Source organism: Pelophylax lessonae (assembly GCF_965119305.1).
Source record: "Pelophylax lessonae genome assembly, chromosome: 5".
NCBI lineage: Eukaryota > Metazoa > Chordata > Amphibia > Anura > Ranidae > Pelophylax > Pelophylax lessonae.
The window spans coordinates 78,243,776-78,264,369 of NC_138772.1; the positions used below are offsets into that span (position 1 = coordinate 78,243,776).

Genomic DNA, 20,594 nt, shown 5'->3' on the forward strand with positions numbered 1-20,594 from the left:
TTAAATAGGATTTTATGTGATAGACCAACACAAAGTGGCACATAATTGTGACGTGGAAGGAAAATGATAAATGGTTTTCAATTTTTTTCACAAATAAATATGTGAAAAGTGTGGGGTGCATTTGTATTCAGCCCCCCTGAATCAATAATTTGTAGAACCACCTTTCGCTGCAATTACAGCTGCAAGTCTTTTTGGGGATGTCTCTTCCAGCGTTGCACATCTAGAGAGTCACGGTTTTGCCCAACTTCTTTGCAAAATAGCTCAAGCTCTGTCAGGTTGACAAGTATTCTCAGTAGGATTTAGGTCTGGACTTTGACTGGGCCATTCTAACAAATGAATATGCTTTGATCTAAACCATTCCATTGTAACTCTGGCTGTATGTTTAGGGTTGTTGTCCTGCGGGAAGGTGAACCTCTGCCCCAGTCACAAGTCTTTTGCAGACTCTAACAGGTTTTCTTTTAGGATTGCCCTGTATTTGGCTCCATCCATCTTCCCATCAACTCTGACCATCTTCCCCTGAAGAAAAGCGTCCCCACAACATGATGATGCCACCACCATGTTTCACGGTGGGGATGGTGTGTTCAGGGTGATGTGCAGTGTTAGTTTTCGGCCACACATTGCGTTTTGCTTTTAGGCCAAAAAGTTCAATTTTGTTCTCATCTGACCAGAGCATCTTCTTCCACATTTGCTGTGTCTCCCACATGGCTTCTTGCAAACTGCAAACATGACTTTTTATGGCTTTCTTTCAACAATGGCTTTCTTCTTGCCACTCTTTTATAAAGGTCAGATTTGTGGAGTGCATGACTAATAGTTGTCCCGTAGACAGATTCTCCCACCTGAGCTGTGGATCCCTGCAGCTCCTCCAGAGTTACCTCTTGGCTGCTTCTTTCATGCTTAATGCTCTCCTTGCCCGGCCTGTCTGTTTAGGTGGACGGCCATGTCTTGGTAGGTTTGTAGTTGTGCCATACTCTTTCCATTTTCAGATGATGGATTGAACAGTGCTCTGTAAGATGTTCAAAGCTTGGGAAAATGTTTTATAACCTAACCCTGCTTTAAACTTCTCCACAACTTTAACCCTGTCTTGTCTGGTGTGTTCCTTGGCCTTCGTGATGCTGTTTGTTCACTAAGAACAAACCTCTGAGGGCTTCACAGAACAGCTGTATTGTTACTGAGATTAAATAACACACAGGCAAATGGCTCCACTAGATTTTAGTTAAGGGTATCAGAGTAAAGGGGGGCTGAATACAAATACACACCACATATTTATTTGTTAATACATTTTGAAAATCATTTATCTTCCACTTTACAGTTATGTGCCACTTTGTGTTGGCCTATCACATAAAATCCCAATAAAATACATTTACGTTTTTTGGTTGTAACATGACAAAATGTGGAAAATTTCAAGGGGTATGAATACTTTGTCATAGCACTGTATACTGTATTTAACAATTATTATTTACTTTTATTATCATTTTAGTAATAATGCTCAACGTTGGTATATCATTGCTCTTCATCTTTTTTTTTCCCTTAACAGAGGAGAGAAGAATTTTCACATTTTTTATTATATTTATGCGGGCTTGTCAGAGAAGAAAAAACTCGCCCATTATAAATTGCCAGAAAATAAGCCTCCCAGGTAACGCCATCAATTATAGAAAGCATGTTGCCAAAGGAAGGCAAGTTATTGCTTTATCCCGACTCTGAATTAAGTGCTAATCATTTATCTCTCCCCTTTCAGGTACCTGCAAAATGCGCATATTAAAATGGTACAAGATTTTATGAATAACACGTTCTATAAAACTCAGTTTGACTTAATTGAGCAATGTTTCAAGGTAATAGGCTTTACAATGGAGGTGAGTAATACGGTCTCTTTTCCTTGCTATTTAATAAGTTAGTATGTACTTGATAAAAGGAATATGTATGTTTTTTTTTTTTTCATGTAATATAAAATATTGAAAGAAAACAAAATAGAATGTTATGAGGATATCATTTATGAACCTGTCAGCCAGTTTAAACTTTTAAAGAGAACCTGATTCCTCTGCTTAGAGGGAAGCATCCAATCAGAACCTCTCTATCACACAGATTTCACCCTGCTCTACAGTCGTGAAAGTAGAGGACAATGAAAAAATGGAGTGTAGTTTAATCCTATTATTAGAGTAAAACTAATAACTAAGGCAAAACAATGTTTTTAAACATTTTAGATAATGTGGAGAATCCCCGGCCTTTCTGTGCATTATGCTGGCAGGGACTGGATTTTCTACACAGGCTGTGGCTGCTTGCTAAAAAAAAATGAACCGTGAGACTTTGTTTTGATAAACCTTGATTGTATTTAGCTGATTCAAGCTGAAAGTTTAATTGGGTTTCAATAAACAAAAGCAGACAGTAGGCCAAATCTTCAGTACTGGATTATTAACGCAAATGTAAATTGAATGATACAAAATGAAACATCTCTAAATGACATGTATTAATTGGTCAGCCTTGGACATAGGAAAAAATATTAGCTGCACTCCAATTAGCTCTTCTTGCAGTTTTACCACTCCCTTCTTGCTCACACAGATAGAGGAAGAAGTGGTGAAACGCATCAACGAAGGTCATTTTTGGGTTGGAGACATCACTGTATGCAGTTTATTCACTGATTATTAAAAACTAGTGATCGACCGATATTGGTTTTTCGTTGCCGATACCGATACTGATATTTTGGCCAATGCATATCGGTATCGGCCGATATGCACCGATATTTTCATACATTTCTTTCGTACATTTCTTGACAGGTACTCTTGTGGAGGGCTCTGGGGGTCTAAAAGACCCCAAACCCCTCATCTGCACTTAAAAACATTCAAAACGCCAAGTTTGGCTGTTTTGAATGCTGTAATTTTTTTTTTATCTGGCGCCAGTACCCAGAAGTGATGTCATGACATCACTTCCGGGTTTTTGCATGGAGACCCGATCAGAGCCAAATGCGGCTTTGATGGGGTCTTTGGCGACTGTGCAGGCTGGTTGTCCGGGTCTCCCGGTGGGACGGGAGACCCGGGCAAGCCGCGTAAAGCGGCGGGAGGGAGGGGAACGTCCCCTCCTGCTCCTTATAGTGACAGCCGAGTGGCTTCTCAGCCGCATCGGTTGTCATTACAAGACAGCCGACCGTCGGCTATGGACGCCGGTACCGGGGTGATGCCTCTAGCTGCAGGCATCACTCCGATACAAGCACTTTCCCGAAATATCGGCAATATCGGTAATCTCCAGGGCCGATTCCAATATGATAGAAGAGAAATGGCCACACACCAGGCAATAGCTCACGATGAAAGGCTTTATTGAACAAGGATGCAAGGTACAGCAAAATGGATGGCAGACATGTTTCACATGACTCACAGCATGCTTGTACACAGTGAACAAGCACGCTGTGAGTCGTGTGAAACATGTCTACCATCCATTTTGCTGTACCTTGCATCCTTGTTCAATAAAGCCTTTCATCGTGAGCTATTGCCTGGTGTGCGGCCATTTCTCTTGTATCCTGTCTGCGGTGGCGATCCGAGGTCCTGCACCCGAAGCTGGCTGTAAAGTTCCAAACTGCCTGAGCGGGGTGCATCTCTTTCTCTATGCCAATTCCGATATATCAGGGAAAATGCATATCGGCCCTCGATATATCGGCTTTGCCGATAATCGATCAATCCCTATTAAAAACACTGCAAGAAGAGCTAATTGGAGTGCGGCTGATATTGATTCCTATTTTCAATGTGGTGGAGGAGCGGAGATGGAAAGTGATGTCTGGCACCCAGGTTGTCCATGTGCAGGACTGCTTTTGAGCAGAGCTATGGAACTGGGTGTGTTTCCGATGGGTCAAGTCTTGGTATAACTTAACCACTCTGCACATTTATCCTTGTATTCCAATTACATATTTCTAATTCCACCTCCTGTTTTGTAACCACTATTCATTGTGCTGCTTGAAGTTGTGACCACAAAGGATGGAATGCAATATTAATTATAGATCTGTTGACAAACATGTTGTGATTGTGTCATCTTTGGTTACAGGAGCTAGGAAGTGTGTACAGCATTCTTGCCTCTATTCTAAATGTGGGGAACATTGACTTCACCTCAGTGGCTTCAGAGCACCAGATAGACAAAAGCAACATTGCCAACCCATCAGTGCTTGAAAACTGTGAGCTTCTTCTTTTTCTTCTCTACCATGATTTTTACACTTAGTATGTACTTGGAAATGTTTATATTTAGAAATGCTAGTGCCAGGGACTTAACCAGAAGCATGCTTTTATAGCTGGGTAGTCATGGCACTCCATGGAATAGTCAGCCATCTAAGATGCCCTCAGGTAATCAGTTGTTGATTGGACCTTACTGGTACATCCTCCTGCTGGTTCCTCCCTCTACCTTCCCTGTTTTGCAACCTGGTGCTGTTCCATGGGCTTTCTGCACTGCCACTGTTGGTTAAGCTTGCATTTCATTTCACCTCCTGTGCCCAGATGAATGCTCTAGCATTCTCTATATGCCATCACGCATGCTGTGCAGCAGGAGGTTGAGAGGAAACACACCTGTGGATCAGTCAAAAGTTATCCTGATTGGTCCAGTTTGCTTAATGTGTTCTCAACTCCCACACTGCTTGTTGTAGAGTTTACATAGCTAACTATTTTGCAGTATTTCTATATATATATATATATATATATATATATATATATATATATATATATGAAAACACTGTATATATAGCACCAATAATTCACATAAATATTTTGCCATTGGTTTGTCCATTTAAACTCAATTAGGTGCTGAGAAAGGATTTCATTTTTGGAACTGTGCCTCTAAATACCAGATCCGGTTGCTTTGGATAAATTGAGCCTTCTAACTAATTGATCCCATCAGGTGGGATATCAGCCTCAGGATTATATATCAAGCCTACTGAAGCTTTATCAATACTTGTACACAGCTCCTTCATAACCCCCTGACATACCCTGTATATTCCCCTGATGGCCTCCACTTCCCTATGAGTCTTCAATCAAGATCTCCCATTGGGACTCTCAATAGCCTATATTGGTCCTTGGATCTGGGCAGAGGGATTGGGGCAGTGGGTCTGTCCAGGTGGTTGCTGCCTTGGTTGGGTGGTGGGTGGAGCCTTTGAGGTGAAACCAGTGTCACACAAGAGGCGGGACAATTTTATACTGCTCTTATCCAGGGTCCATGAGCCACTTTCATCTCTGGAATTATATGGTTTTAATCAATTTTGCATATACCTGTTCTACCATGTTTCAATAAAGTACCAATTTTTATTCACATTATACCAGTGTTTGAGCCATCATATGCAACTTCTTTTTCCTTGTTTTTCTCTATGGCTAAGTAGCGCAGGCTGTATAATTAACCAGTACCAGTGCAGAATAAAGCATCCTAAAGAAAAGTCTGCGCACCCAATATTTTCCAATTAAATACTTTGTAAATAAAGATGCATAAATGTGGAATACATAAATTTAAGCTTTTCCCACCTGTGAAATGATTTGCATTTTTGTCTGCATATTTATTTTGATGCCAGAGGGGCAGCACAAACGTAAATGGCAGTCTCTGTATATCCAGGTTTACCAAATCTTCATCACAGGCAGGTTTCAGAAAGTGTCAAAGAAATAGAACACTCGTTATATTGTTTTTAGCCAACAGCAGCAAGTTAGTTTTAAAACAGCAGCTGTGCTTCAGCTCCTGAGGTTTGATACATATTAACATAATGGATTCTGATGGAACAACAAAAAAAAACGTCACATTTAAAGAGCGCTGCTAAAATACTGCTGACACCTCATCACACAGTTTATATTTCTATAATACTATTTTTGGCTGAAAGAAGCTTTTTTTTTTTTTTTTTTTTTTATATAGACAATCTAAGTCTGCAAGAATGTATGCTAAAATGCACAATAAGCATTGCCTGAGCAAAAAATAAAAACCCCACAAATTTTTCATACTTTACAACTTACCAGACCCAGGGTGCCAAATAATATTTCTAATTGGGTGTCAGATGGATAGGTCTAATTAAAACCTGCTCTTTCTAAATATGATAGACTGTGGTATAAGTATTTTATTATATTCACTGTGTAGGAAACCTTTGTAACGCTCGCAGCCCCCTGATGCAGACACTATAGGGTTACGTTTGAGAGGCCCTGATGCAAAGTCCTGTTTAGTATGATATACTTTATAGAAGTATCTTTTTAATAAAGTCAGTCCTAATACCTGAGGACGTACACTATATTGTCAAAAGTATTCAGACGCCTGCCTTTACACACACATGAACTTTAATGGCATCCCAGTCTTAGTTCGTAGGGTTCAATATTGAGTTGGCAATTTTGCAGCTATAACAGCTTCAGCTTTTCTGGGAAGACTGCCAACACTGGTCCAAATCATTTGATGGAGGGGGGGGGGGGATTATGGTGTGTGGGTGTTTTCCAGGGGCTGAGCTTGGCCCCTTAGTTCCAGTGAAGGGAACTCTTAAGGTGTCAGCATGCCAAGACATTTTGGACAATTTCATGCTCCCAACTTTGTGGGAACAGTTTGGGGATGACCCTTCCTGTTCCAACATGACTGCGCACCAGTGCACAAAGCAAGGTCCATAAAGACATGGATGAGTGAGTTTGGGGTGGAGGAACTTGACTGGCCTGCACAGAGTCCTGACCTCAACCCGATAGAGCACATTTAGGATGAATTAGAGGAGAGACTTCGAGCCAGGCCTTCTTGTCCAACATCAGTTCCTTACCTCACAAATGCGCTTCTGGAAGAATAGTCAAACATTGCCATAGACACACTCCTAAACCTTGTGGACAGCCTTCCCAGAAGAGTTGAAGCTGTTATAGCTATAAAGGGTGGGCCAACTCAATATTGAACCCTACGGACTAAAGCCCCGTACATACACACGCACCGATTGTCGGCCGTACATTTTCGGCCAATGTCCGATCGACCGATTGTCGGCTTGTTAGTATGATGTTTCCGACAACCGACTGCGACTTTTCGGCCGAACAAAATCTGGTGTGCATGCTATAAAATTTTTGTTGGCCGTCACCAGAACGGCCGATTGTTCGTCAGTCAGTACAGATTTCGGCCGACAAAAGTCAGATGAGCAAGACTGGGCATGCTCAGAGAAGAAAAAACACACGGAAAGTAGACCAGAACATGACATCACTTCTGAAGTTGGTTGTTGTTGGCCGACAAAATTTGTGTGCAGTCTAGAGCACATTTCAACCAACACAACAACACTGGACAAAAGACGGCCGATCGGTCAGCCAACAATCGTGTGTGTGTACGAGGCATAAGACTGGGATGCCATTAAAATTCATGTGCTTGTAAGGGCAGGTGTTCCAATACTTTTGACAATATAGTGTATTTGGTATGCCCTATTTTAAAATAGCAGCATAAGCCTTAGAGCCGGTTCACACTGGGGCGACTTGTCAGGCGACTTAGTCACCTGACAAGTCGCGATCCATTCAGTGCAATGGAACTGTTCTAATCAGAGCATCTCAAGTCGCTCAGACTTAGAAAAAGGTTCCTGCACTATTTGGGGGCGAATTCGAAGCGACTTGCATTGACTTCTATTAAAGAAGTAGTTTGCAAGCCATGCTGAAGTAGCGCTGCAGGGGGGCGGCTTCAGAGTCGGGCGGCTTTGAAGTCGCCCCAGTGTGAACTGGCTCTTAGTGGGAGAGGAAGTATGTCATGGTTGACTTGATTTTGAGAGGTGCAAACCCCGAGGCTGTGATCTTTTTCCCCTAATTAGAGAGCCTAATGAATGAGTAAACTGCAGCAAAATGCAGGATGAATGTTTCAGACCTTTTCAGACTTCACTGGCTGCATGTCTTTTCCAAGTGAGTGTTTCACTAGGTAGCGAATTCAAGATTGGGATAACATCCATGGATCCTCAAAAACACACCACCCATTCACACAGGTTTACTGTAAGCTGCAGCTCTATAGATAGGTGGATATTTTCAAAGTAGGTGCTTTCAGGGGAAATGTAAAGAATGTAAAGATGACCCGGTCTGTAGTATACCATTACCTTGTTGTGGTGGGAACATAACAAACATCTCTGAAATTGATGTAGTTACTGACAGAAGGTAAGATGCCATTTCATTTTCTACTCCCAGCTGTGGCCTGGCTGTTTTTTTCTTGCCGTGAAGATCCCCCATAAGACAATAAATCCTTTTTTCTGTTTTTAGCTGCCTCTTTGCTTTGTATCCAAGCTGATGAACTACGAGATGCTCTGACTTCTCACTGTGTGGTGGCACGGGGGGAAACCATAATCCGCCAGAACACGGTGGAAAAAGCAGCTGACGTCAGAGATGCCATGTCTAAAGCCCTGTATGGACGTCTTTTCAGCTGGATAGTGAACCGAATCAATACCTTACTGAAGCCAAACACAGAATTCAGGTAACATAGAGCAGGAAATCACATACTCCATAGCAGACAGTGCCCCAATAGTAGCTGTATTGTATTGAGGTATACAGGACTTCTGTAATATATTTTTTGTGTGTTTCTGTTCACAAATAAAAGCCAAGATCAATCTGTTTTAAGCGTAGCTCCGCTTTTGTTGAGAAAAAAGCGTTCCCCTCTGGGTGATCTGTACATTGCAAAGATTATAGCAACCTTTGTTGCAGATCCCTACCTTTTGTTTTTCTAAAGAAATCACTGTTTGTTCTTCTGTGCCTTGTGGGTCTAATGGGAGTGGTTTCATAATTATCAATCAGCTGCGCAGATGCAGAGCACTAACGAGGAAAGCTGTGGGCCTGCATCCCTTTAGATGTGTTCCTATTGGGAGTATCTCACCAAAAATGACATTTTTGTTGCAGGGGATGCCAGAAATCTGACTTGTATCTTAAGCTGGATACACACTATCCAACTTTTGTGGTTAGATTTCCTTCAGATTTACCTTTTCTATGTAGTGCAAGGGCCTGCCAGATTGCATACAAATTGAAAGTGTTTAGGTTTGACCTCATATTATATGGTTTTGGTAAGTCTAAAGGAAAAAGTCTTCAGAAAATCTTATAGTGTGTATGGCCCATTAGTGCAGACTTCTGGGAAAATCAGTGAGCCAATCACACAAGCAGGAAATGATGTTTCTGGTGTGTGGTCAGTATACATTCTGTGTACAGAACAGCTCCAGGTAGCCATATTGCATTGCATTTTCAGAAAAGTACAGCAGTTGCAGATTGAAAAGGAAAGATCCTTTTTAATAACATTCAATTACAATATGACTTTGCAATTGTATACGCTATATTATTTTTTCTTTATTTGCTATTTTCTCCCCCACAAAATTGGAGTTACCCTTTAATGAATTTATTAACATGTTGAATATTGCCACTGATAAATGCCAGACTCTCCCATGGAGTAACACCTAACAAATAAAAATTGCAAAATAAAAGCAGAATAGTTTGTTTAAAGCCCAACTCTAGGAAACCCAACAACTCTCCCTTGCAGTGGGGCTGTACCGGTGCTACAGAGTTAACTGCTTGTTTGTGTCTTGGGGCTGTAAAAAGCATTTTTATTTACCTGATCCCCCACTCCACTGGCAAATGGTGCTGTCCTAAACTCCGGCAGTGGACTGTCCCTTGGCATCCTTGCATCCCAGTATCGGTCTTGATTAAATTAAAGGACCTTAGACTTCCAGAGCATAAGGGAGAAGAGGCTTGGGGACTGACACAAGCGGAGGATTGGGTAGGAAAAACAGCTTTACCAAGTTTCTTAAACAAGCAGTTAAACCTTGCAGTGTGGGAGCAGTCCCACCGCAAGGGAGGATTTTTAGGTTTCCTGGAGATCAGCTTTAAACTTATATTTCTTACACGAAAGGGAACGAACCTTCCCATCCCTGCCCACGGCTGTTCCCAGGCTCTCCAACCACCATTTTATTCTTCAGAGCCTCTGCTTTCAGAAAATATATAATTTCTGGGGATTCAAAGTAATTTTCTACCAAAAAAAATGCAGTTTTTTACATGTATGTGAGAAATGTCAGAATTTAGCCTTTGGGCAAGTGGTTAAAGATGTAATAATGAACGGAATTAAAGTGATTGTAAAGTCTCATTTTTTTTTTCAATAAAAATAAAAAACATGTTATATGGATCATCCTCTTCTCGGGTCCCTCTTCTGTGCTCCTGGCCCCTCCCTCCTGGTGAGTGCCCCCACAGTAAGCAGCTTGCTATGGGGGCACCCGGGTCAAGTCACAGCTCCCTGTGTCCATTTAGACACAGAGCTGTGACCTGGCCTCACCCTGCCCCCTCTCTCTCTGGATTGGCTGACTGACTTTGATTGACAGTAGCAGGAGCCAATGCGCTGCTGCTGTGTCTCAGCCAATCAGGAGGGAGAGTCTCAGGAGGCCAAGACCCTCGTGGTCATGAGTAAGTTCTCACAAACAGGGGCATAGAAAACAATAAAAACTCTGTTTTAGTAGAGTGGGAAAAAGTTAGTACTGGTTTCATAGTTTTATTGCTATCTGTGTCCCCTTTAATGAAATTTCTATTCTCTTTCTGTGTTAAGACAGGAGAAAATACCTGGAGCGGGCTAGTGCTACACCTGACGTATGTTCTAACCCTACCACTCAAAAGAAAAAATTCTGCTTGATATCCACCTTAAGTTTTCCTGCGGCAGGCAGCCGCTCCTGGGCAAAGCTACGTTATACTCGCTCGCTCAGGAGACTCTAGGAGGCGAGCGCGCGCTTGTTATCTGGGGAGCCAGTGCGTGTGACCGGCGGCTCCGATGGCCACTGGCCACTCGCAATCTCCCCCAGCTGAGAGAGAAGGACAGACGGCTGATGTAAACACAGCCCTCTGTCATTCTCCCTGACGTGGTCACAGAGGCTATGTGATCCTGCTATATAGGATCACATGTCTCTGTGATTACTTCACAAGCCATGCCCCCTGAGAGTTAGAATCACACCCCTAGGGACACATTTAACCCACTGATCACCAGTAATGTTAACCCCTTCCCTGCCAGTGTCATTTTTACAGTAACGGTGCATATTTTTAGCACTGATTACTGTAGTAATGTCACTGGTACCCCCAAAAGTGTCAAAAATGTCAGTTAGGGGCTCGATCTGTCCGCCACAATGTCGCAGTCCCACAAAAAATCGCAGATCGCCACCATTACTAGAAAAAAAATTAAAAAACAAACAATAAAAATGACATAAATCTTTCCCGTACTTAGTAAACGCAATAACTTTTGCGCAAACCAATCAAAATACGCTTATTGCAATTTTTTTTACCAAAAATATGTAGCAGAAAACAAATTGGCTTAAATGTTAAAAAAATTTGAGTTTTACATTTATTTTTTGAGAATTTCATATAAAAGAATGTGAAAAATATTGTAATTTTTTCAAAATTGTCGCAGTTTTTGTTTATAGCGCAAAAAATAATAATCGCACAGGTGATCAAATACCACCAAAAGAAAGTTCTATTTGTGGGAAAAAAAGGACGTCAATTTAGTTTGGGTACAGCGTCGCACGACCAGGCAATCGTCCATTAAAGTAACGCAGTGCCGAATCGCAAAATAGGGCCTGGTCATTGAGCAGCCAAATCCTCCTTGGTGCTAAAGTGGTTAAATATGATTATATCCTGCTCGATTGCTATACATCTAGTCTTTGGTTCAGTAATAACATAGCATCTTTGGCAATTTTAACCTGGCCAATAGCTACAAATTCTTCTATCTCTTCTATGTAATTACTGAAGCACAGTTCCTGCTGCTCAGTTTGTAATTTTGCGTGAGATAATTTAGGCATTGATGCGAATATAATACATGAAATACACAGATCCCGAAAAGACACTGCTACCGTAAATGAACACAATTAAACAGTTTGTTTCATCTTTCCAGTGAGGATGACACAGGATACAGCATTGGGATTCTTGATATCTTCGGTTTTGAGAATTTCAAAAAGAATTCCTTTGAACAACTCTGCATTAACATTGCAAATGAACAAATACAGTTTTACTTCAATCAACACATATTTGCCTGGGAGCAGGTAAGGACACATCTGCTAATTATACAGTCAAAATTATTATTGCATTTTACTAGCTGTGCAGTTTCAAATAAAAAGGCAAAAAGCAAAGTGCACTTATATTATTCAACCTGTCACCATACCTCTCTTATAGAGATGGGCGAGCGGTTCAGCCCTGAATATCGCCCATTCGGACGTTCACCAAACATCCAAATTTTCACAGTGTCAGTTAATAGGTTAATAAGGAGCGGCCTGGGAAGCAAGCCACTGCATCCTTAACAACAGCTTCCCTGCTGACAACTGAATGAAAAATGTTAAAAAAAACATCCCTCCCGAGTCCATACTATGCCCTTTGGGTCTAGCATGAATTTTAAGGGAATCCCCACGTCAACATTTTAAAAAAAAAGGCGTGGGGTTCCCCCAAAATCCATACCAGACCCATGCTCGGATAAGGGACTGGTAAGGATTTTGGAGGGGTACCATGCCTTATTTTTAATATTGGCACGGGGTTCCCCTTTAAATCCATACCAGACCCAAAGGGCCTGGTATGAATGAGACCCCACAACATTTTTTTCGTTTTCTTTTTTTTTGCCGGCAAGGGCTTGCAGCTGGGAAAATCAATTTAAATGTTTTTTGTTTTTCTTTATATACAGTATGTCAGTTTTGCTGCAGAAGGTTCTATATATGGTACAGATGTGCCACTTTACAGGCAGACTAAGGGGACCCCCCAAGGCACTATATTTAAAGGAATTTTTCATTTTTGTTGTTTCACTTTAAGCATCAATAAAATCACTGCTCCTTTTCAAACTATATTTACCCTCATACCTTTTTATACCAATAACTTGCATATACGCCTTCAAAATTGGGTCTTTTGATTTTTCATGTTTGGGTCCCAGAGACTTTACCAGGGTTCGCGGTTTGTTACGAACTAAATCAGGGGGTGTTCGGCCCATCCCTACTCTCTTATTACACTCCCATGCTTAAAGGTACTTTTATCAAGATGGACAAATAATGGAAAATGTACTGTGGTGGCAATTCCATGGCATGGACCCTATTATTTGTTCTTTTGGAAATTATTACGGCACTGATAAAAACTTATATTTAGTCCACAGACTGCATAGCACCCCCTTCCTTACTAACAAAAGAAGAACACATGCTTTCTGAACCTTTGTTGACCTCTAGTCACCCATCAGGATCCAGAGAATATTAAACAGAATTAAAGGCCGCAATACTCACCTCCTTTTCAGCAATGCATAGTCTAAAAGGTACCTCACTGACTCAGACATCATCTCACAGTCTGCTTCTGGATTTGACATTTTCCCCCATCTTGAGTGAACGGCCCAGTATAATGTATCCCCCATATTTGTGTAGCCAGGTGCTTGACTAGAGACAGAGAGTGATTTAGGATGCTTTCTGTGTCTCCACTGGACTTCAGGGGAATTGATTAACGAACGCTACCTCACCTCCATCCACCAGGGGGAGCTAACAAGCAGAAAGAGCTCATGAGACTTGATGATGGCAGCACTGAATCATGGAAGATGTAGTGCAGGGGATGAATTAATGCGAGTTGGGTATAAAAAGAGAGAGAGAGAGCATTATCTTCACAGGCTGAATACCGAAGGTGTTTTCTTTTCGCTGCAAGGAGACCAGGGTGTGCACATCACTGCTCCTGTGTGCACATCAACCTTCCACAAGCCTGCGGCCATGTGCTTAGGACTGGAGTAGCTCCAGGCGGATCCAGAAGTGAGCTGATATCAGAACAGTGGGACCCCTGTTGCTGTATTGCTGAGACTAGTGAAAAGACACTGCTGCCAATACCTGGTTGCTGCTAGCAAAGACTAAGTACATAGGGATTGGCCAAATAAAAAACAAACACAAGGGGGCGCCTCCATCTAGGTGTAGCGATTAGTTAAATATGAATAAAAATGCAAAAGTGGATTAAGGCTTGTCATATGCCTATATAGACCTCCATAGAATCACCATGAGTCTGCAGAGCTCTGCAGGCATGTGGCTAGTTGAAGCATAGTTCCTAATGGAAGTACAGCTGTCAGGCTTCAGGGTGCAACATAAGCATCAGCAGCTTCCAGAAGTAGCAAGATTGCTGTGGCTCCAAACAGCACCTCTCTGGGCTGGGTGATGATGACAGGACGTGGAGGGGATGTGGCTACATGTTTCAGGGCAAACAGGAGTGCTCCTTTTTCAAGCCATAGGAAGTGCTCCTGTCTACCCTGCAGCCTCATAGTGATCCTATGGAGTTCTATATGGGTTTATGACAAGCCTTGATCTACTTTTAACAAGTGAGTGCATTCTTATTGTCTTTTATACTTTTTTAAATAAATCACTACACCTAGATGGAGACACCCTCTTGTGTTTGTTTTTTATATGTGCATTAGGATCTCAAGACCTAATCTGAAAGGAGCTGCTTCCACTTCACCCGGTGTTTCCTACCACTCTCCTGACCCTCATATGTGCCCCATTAAATGACAGTTGGGTTCTAGTCAGCGCAATAGCTTATTAATTTTCTTTGGTAACATAGGGACTGGCCATCTAACTAGCAGCATTATTTACTGTATGCAGACTTAACTGAGACTGTACTCGTGGGCACCACCATAAAGACTGGGCCCCAATGCTAACAAATTGAGGAACTATGGGGAAAGACTTCTCATTCTGATAGCTGCTTCACAAAATCATGTCTGTTTCCTTAGTAAGAGGTACCTCTTTAGGGATTTTTAAATGTCATCACTGCCATTTATATAGTGTGCACTCTAAAGTGGATATAGTCTACTGTTTACAGAGGTGTTATCTCAGTATTGATTATCACTGCTGTTATTGTTTTCTAATGCCATTACTTATTGCTGATTTTGTGGATTACCAGGTTTACTTTAATTTAGCTGCACAGAACTGAATTCTATGCTGCTAAAGCCTAGTTTTACATATTGAAAATGTATTTAACCTAATCCTTTATTTATTTATGGGCATACTGCTATTTACTGCAACCCTTGACAATATATAGAGTTCACTTACCACTAACCAGTCTGATGTTTTTGATACTGAACCTTAGTTGTGTGCAGGGTATCTATATCTGTGTTTCAAGTAGCAGTGCAGTATCCATTTGCTTAATCTGTCTGCTATGTCTACTATGAGTAAGCGCTTGTGTAGTGTGAAACATGTCAGCAGGTCACCCTGCTCCTCTGCTGCTTTTCCTTAATGCTTTTACCCTGTTTGGTGACTTTTGAAAAAACAAAAGTTGATTTCTACAGTAGTGCGGCTTTCCAGCCTTTCTTTTTCGGTCATTAAAAGGATCTGCTACCGATGTTTTCGTGCCAGATACCACAGGATGCCATCCATGCCATGATAGGTCAGTGCTGTTTTAGTGGCAATAGGGGGGCCTACTCAATATTAGGTGGGTGGTCATAATGTTATGGCTGATCAGTGAATATTCCTATTGTATTCTTCTTCTTCTTCTTCTTATTATTATTATTACTATCAATAATTATATGCAGTGATGATGATGATGATGATGGTGGTATTAACAAAATTCAACTATTATTATTATTATTGCTGATTTTAAATGAAAAGAATCACTTGCTTGGATTAATCCAGATTTGTATAGGATTAATATATGTATCTGTCTTTGAACTGATTATTTTGTTCTGAGCCCCAACTGCTTGCAAATGAGCTCCACCAAAGTGGGATAAAAACAGTTTCATAGCTAATGTAGTGTGAAGATTCTCTGCTGCTGCTAACTCAGATGTACAGTATCTGGACAACCACATTGCTGTGTGCGGCTTACATTAAACATTGCTAGGCATTCACGGGAAGGCATTTACAATGCAAATTCTGGTTTTATTTGCATTTGCATTGCACGCAACTAGGTGTAATTGATGTGACCTTAGCAATTGTTTCTGATGGGTCAATTAGAGAAATATGTTTGCCTCTTGTACGTACAAATGATTGTATGAATCATTGATGTAATTATAGCATTTCTAGCCTTTTTTTAATAATTTTATTAAATCCATGTTTAAATCAGTTTCATAATCTTCTTGATGGTGGTATACTATTAGAAAGGCATCCCAATAGAAAAAAAATATTATTTATTAGTAAAAAAATGTTTTAGTTATCCAAAGGATCCAGTGAAATAATCCCTTCCATTGTCGCTGTATTTCTAAGGGACAATAAAAGGAGGATCCTAGTTGCTGTGGCACACAGTATTAAAGGATAACTCCACTTTTGTGTGGAAAAAAAAAACCAAATAAAGAAAAATAAAATATATAGCATATACAATAGTGACATAAGTCATATTGCAATTGAACATTATTAAAAATTACCTTTCCTTTTTAATCTGCAGCCGCTGTAATTTTCTGAAAATGCAATATGGCAACCTGGAGGTGTTCTTTACACAGAATGTGTACTGACCATACCCCAAAAACATCATTTCCTGCTTGTGTGATTGGCTCGCTGATTTTCCCAGAAGTCTGCACTAAGATACAAGTCAGATTTCTGGCATCCCCTGCAACAAAAATGTTATTTTTGGTGAGATACTCCCAATAGGAACATATCTAAAGGGATGCAGGCCTAGCAGCTTTCCTCATTAGTGCTCTGCAGGTGCACAGCTGATTGATAATTATGAAACCACTTCCATTAGACTCACTTTCCCACATGGGCACAGAGAAACACGGAGGGATTTCTTTAGAATAACAAAAAGGTAGGAACCTGCAACAAAGGTTATCATAATCCTTGCAATTTACATAGATCAACCAGAGGGGAATTATTTTTTCTCAACAAAAGCGGAGTTATGCTTTAGAGAGAAACTACTGCTGCTGGTCTTAGTACGCACTTTCTGGCTACTTTATTAGGTACACCTGTTCAATTGCTTGGTAACACAAATTGCTAATCAGCCAATCACATGGTGGCAACTCAATGCATTTAGGCATCTAGACTGTGAAGATGACTTTCTAATGTTCAAACAGAGCATCGGAATGGGAAAGAAAGGGGATTTGAGTGACTTTGAACATGGCATGGTTGTTGGTGCCAGAGGAGTTGATCTGAGTATTTCAAAAACTTCTCATCTACTGGGATTTTCACCCACAGCCATCTCTAGGGTTCACAGAGAATGGTCCCCAAAAAGAGAAAATATCCAGTGAGCGGTAGTTTTGTGGACGAAAATGCCTTGTTGATGTGAAGGTCAGAGCAAAATGGGCAGACAGGTTTGAGATGATAGAAAGGCAACAGTAACTCAAAAACCACTCGTTACAACCAAAGTATGCAGAATACCATCTCTGAATGCACAACATATCGAAACTTGAAGCAGATGGGCTACATCAGTAGAAGACCACACCAGGTGCTACTCCTGTCAGCTAAGAACAGGAAACTGAGGCTACAATTTGCACAGGCTCACCAAAATTGGACAATAGTAGGTTGGGAAAATGTTGCCTGGTAATATGAATCTTGATTTCAGCTGTGCCTTTCAGATGGTTGGGTCAGAATTGGGTGTAAACAACATGAAAGCATGGCTCCATCTTGCCTTGTATCAACCGTTCAGGCTGGTGGTGTAATGGCCTTGGCACACTTTGGGCCCCTTAGTACCAAATAAGTATTGTTTAAACGCCATGGCCTACCTGAGTATTGTTGCTGACCATATCCATCCCTTTATGACTACAGTGTACCCATCTTCTGATGGCTCCTTCCAGTGGGATAATGCACCATGTCACAAAGATCATATCATCTCACCACTGGTTTCCTGAACATGACAATGAGGTCACTGTACTCCAATGGCCTCCACAGTCACCAGATCTCAATTCAATAGAGCACCTTTGGGATGTGGTGGAATAGGAGATTTGCATCAAAGATGTGCAGCCAACAAATCTGCAGCAACTGCATGATGCTATCATGTCAATATGGACCAATATCTCTGAGGAATGTTTCCAATACCTTGTTGAATCTATGCCATGATGAATTAAGGCAGTTTTTAAGGAAAAAAAGGGTCCAACCGGGTAAAAGTGAGTGTATTTTTAGGTTCATGCAAAGAGCCATCTGAATCTTGGCTCTGTGCAGCACAGCCAGTAATATATTTCAACCTAAAGTAAACCTATCATATATGAAATACAGGGGTTACCATTGCTGACTGTCTCTTCTGAAAGTGCTAGTTGAATGCCTTGCCTTAAATCTTTGCCACTAAGAATTAGGGCAGTTCTGAAGGCAAAAATGGGTCCAACCCGATACTAGCAAGGTGTACCTAATAAAGTGGCCAGTGAGTGTAAATCTAAACCCAGACATTAAAATCTCCTATAAACTTTAACTTAGCTTTAAAAGTAATTTAAATATGTTAAAGAGGAAATCCAGATATGGATATTTTTTCATACTGACATTGGTCCAGCTTGGACCAATGCAACTATGTACAGTATATACCATTCCTGGTCAACCAATGTAACAATGTATAGTTACCTGGAAATCACTTTAAAAATTTACAGCTTTATCTAAATTATATCAGATGATCCTACCATAACTTTCTGCTAGGAATCAATAATTTCCTCTATTTCTCATCATCATTGTAGATGTTGATAACTTTATGTCATAGGGTGACATTGCTCTGTTTCAGGCTCTCTATTGCTCTTCTTTGTTGTCAGCCTGTCACATGTGCCCTTGTTGGAGACTACAAGGGTCCATGCCAAAACACATCGTCCATCGCCGTCACTATCAGGATGTCGGTCCTGAGCAGTTATGTGTAGACAACGCTGTAGACAGGAAGTGGCTGAAGAGGGATGGAGGATATAAGCAGTACTGATATCAAAATAGGATAAAAATTGTATTTTTGTTAGGGAAAAAACACGTTGATTCTGTATGATATAAAGTGCTTTAGCAAACTGAATTTCATCCAGTTAGAGTTTAAATCTGCTTTAAGATGAGGAGAGACATTTTACTGCATTATTTAAAAAAATGGAATATGAGTTCTATAATCATATGCTCAGCCCCATTTGTGTCATACAATCCATGTGCTTTACATAAATTAGCATTTTGTTATTAGATGTAGGAAGACCTCAGTTTGCCTTCATCAGGAAAGTACGGTCTTGTATATACACAGAGTAAGTATGTACTGGACAGCCATTGATAAGGATGCAAGGATTGGAACCAGGGCCGGTGCTAGACTATTTTACCCCCTAGGCAAGACAAGCTACTTGCCCCCCCCCCTCCCGCCCCCCCAAAAAATAAAATTTAAAAGGGAAGGGCTTAAAAACTCCTCCATGTCATACCCAGTGACCCTGATCTGATGGCTCCTCTATGTTATGCTGTCATACCCAGTGACCCCCATATTCCTCCATGTCACACCTGGGGACCCTAATGTCCCTCTATGCCACAGCAAGGCACCTGATGTTCCTCCATGTCATACCCGGAGACCCTGATGTTTTTCCATGTCACACCTGGGGACCCTGATGTTCCTCCATGTCACACCTGGGGACCTCAATCCCCCATGGCACACTCAGGGACCCCAATTCCTCATGGCACACCTGGTGACCCCAAAACCCTGTTACACCCGGTGACCCCTATCCCCCATGTCACACCCAGGGACCCTGATCCCCTGTTCTGGGGACACTCACTGGGCGGTATGAAGAGAGTGGCCCGCACTCTGCTCTCCTTCACCAGGATCCTGCTGATTCCTTCTCCTAGGATGCTCCTCTCCTGGACCACAGTGCTCACCACAGCTCCAACCAGCTCCTGGTGAAGAGAGAAGCAGCAGTCAGAGAACTCCGCACGTCCCTAATCCCCAACCTCCTCAGACCATTCCGGGCCCTCTCGTCGTTTCTGCTCCAGTAAAGGTGCCACCCTCCAGTGCCAAGCTTGGGGTCAGGTTCAGCCTTTCTCCGCTCCCTGCTTAATACCGACCCAGGAAAATGAACGGCTGCCCACTAGCTCAGTGCAGAGAGTCACTTCCTGCCCAGGGTTTACACTACTCCGCTCCAGTCAAAGAGGATCATCATGCAGGCAGCACTCCTGTGGGCTCCCATTCTGCCTCTTGGCCCCCCCCCCCCAACAGTGGTGGAAAGCCAGGGCCTGGTAGTTCAGCCACTGCCCCAGACACCTGGCATCTTCCTCTGTCCATGCTTCCTCCCCCATTGCCACCCCCTCCCCTCAGCTCACAAGGATCATTCATGATGGACAGAGAGTGCCGACTCATGGCTGCACCCCTAGGTTGCAATGCGCCCTAGGCGGCTGCCTAGTTTGCCTAGTGGAAGCACCGGCCCTGATTGGAACCCCTGTTACCCACTAAGATGAAGAGTGTTTTTTTTGGAATCTGGAGTCTGTCAATTGAAGCTATTCCAGCAATTCAAGCTAGATATACTCACTGATCATGATGACCATGGAAATAAGTACATATAAGTGTCTCCACCCAACCTTTTTGTTTCTTCAGTTGTTGATAGAGTAAAATAAGGTAGAACAGGTTTTTATTACTGACTGAAGCCCCATTTGGAAAATTCACTATCATGTTTTGCCATAAAAATCATTTATCACCAAAACAGAAAGTGATGAAAAATCCAACATTTTACAGTTGTCTATGGCACTGGAGGTAAGGGGAAAGCCACCAATGGGAACATTTGTTTTGGTGGCAACTGTGTAAGAGATGTTTCCACTCACTTTCTGTTGTGTCTGCAGGAAAGAA

At 41.7% G+C, this 20,594-nt stretch overlaps 1 protein-coding gene across 1 annotated transcript in view; it reads left to right on the forward strand.

Annotated features, from left to right (window-relative positions):
- Nucleotides 1–20,594, forward strand: part of MYO3A (myosin IIIA) — a 312,359-nt gene that overhangs the window by 192,888 nt on the left and 98,877 nt on the right. The window contains exons 15-19 of the mRNA XM_082259576.1: nucleotides 1,535–1,633; nucleotides 1,736–1,850; nucleotides 4,024–4,150; nucleotides 8,175–8,385; nucleotides 11,815–11,962. Coding sequence (XP_082115702.1) covers nucleotides 1,535–1,633; nucleotides 1,736–1,850; nucleotides 4,024–4,150; nucleotides 8,175–8,385; nucleotides 11,815–11,962 — 700 coding nt within the window. The remainder of the gene's footprint in view (nucleotides 1–1,534; nucleotides 1,634–1,735; nucleotides 1,851–4,023; nucleotides 4,151–8,174; nucleotides 8,386–11,814; nucleotides 11,963–20,594) is intronic.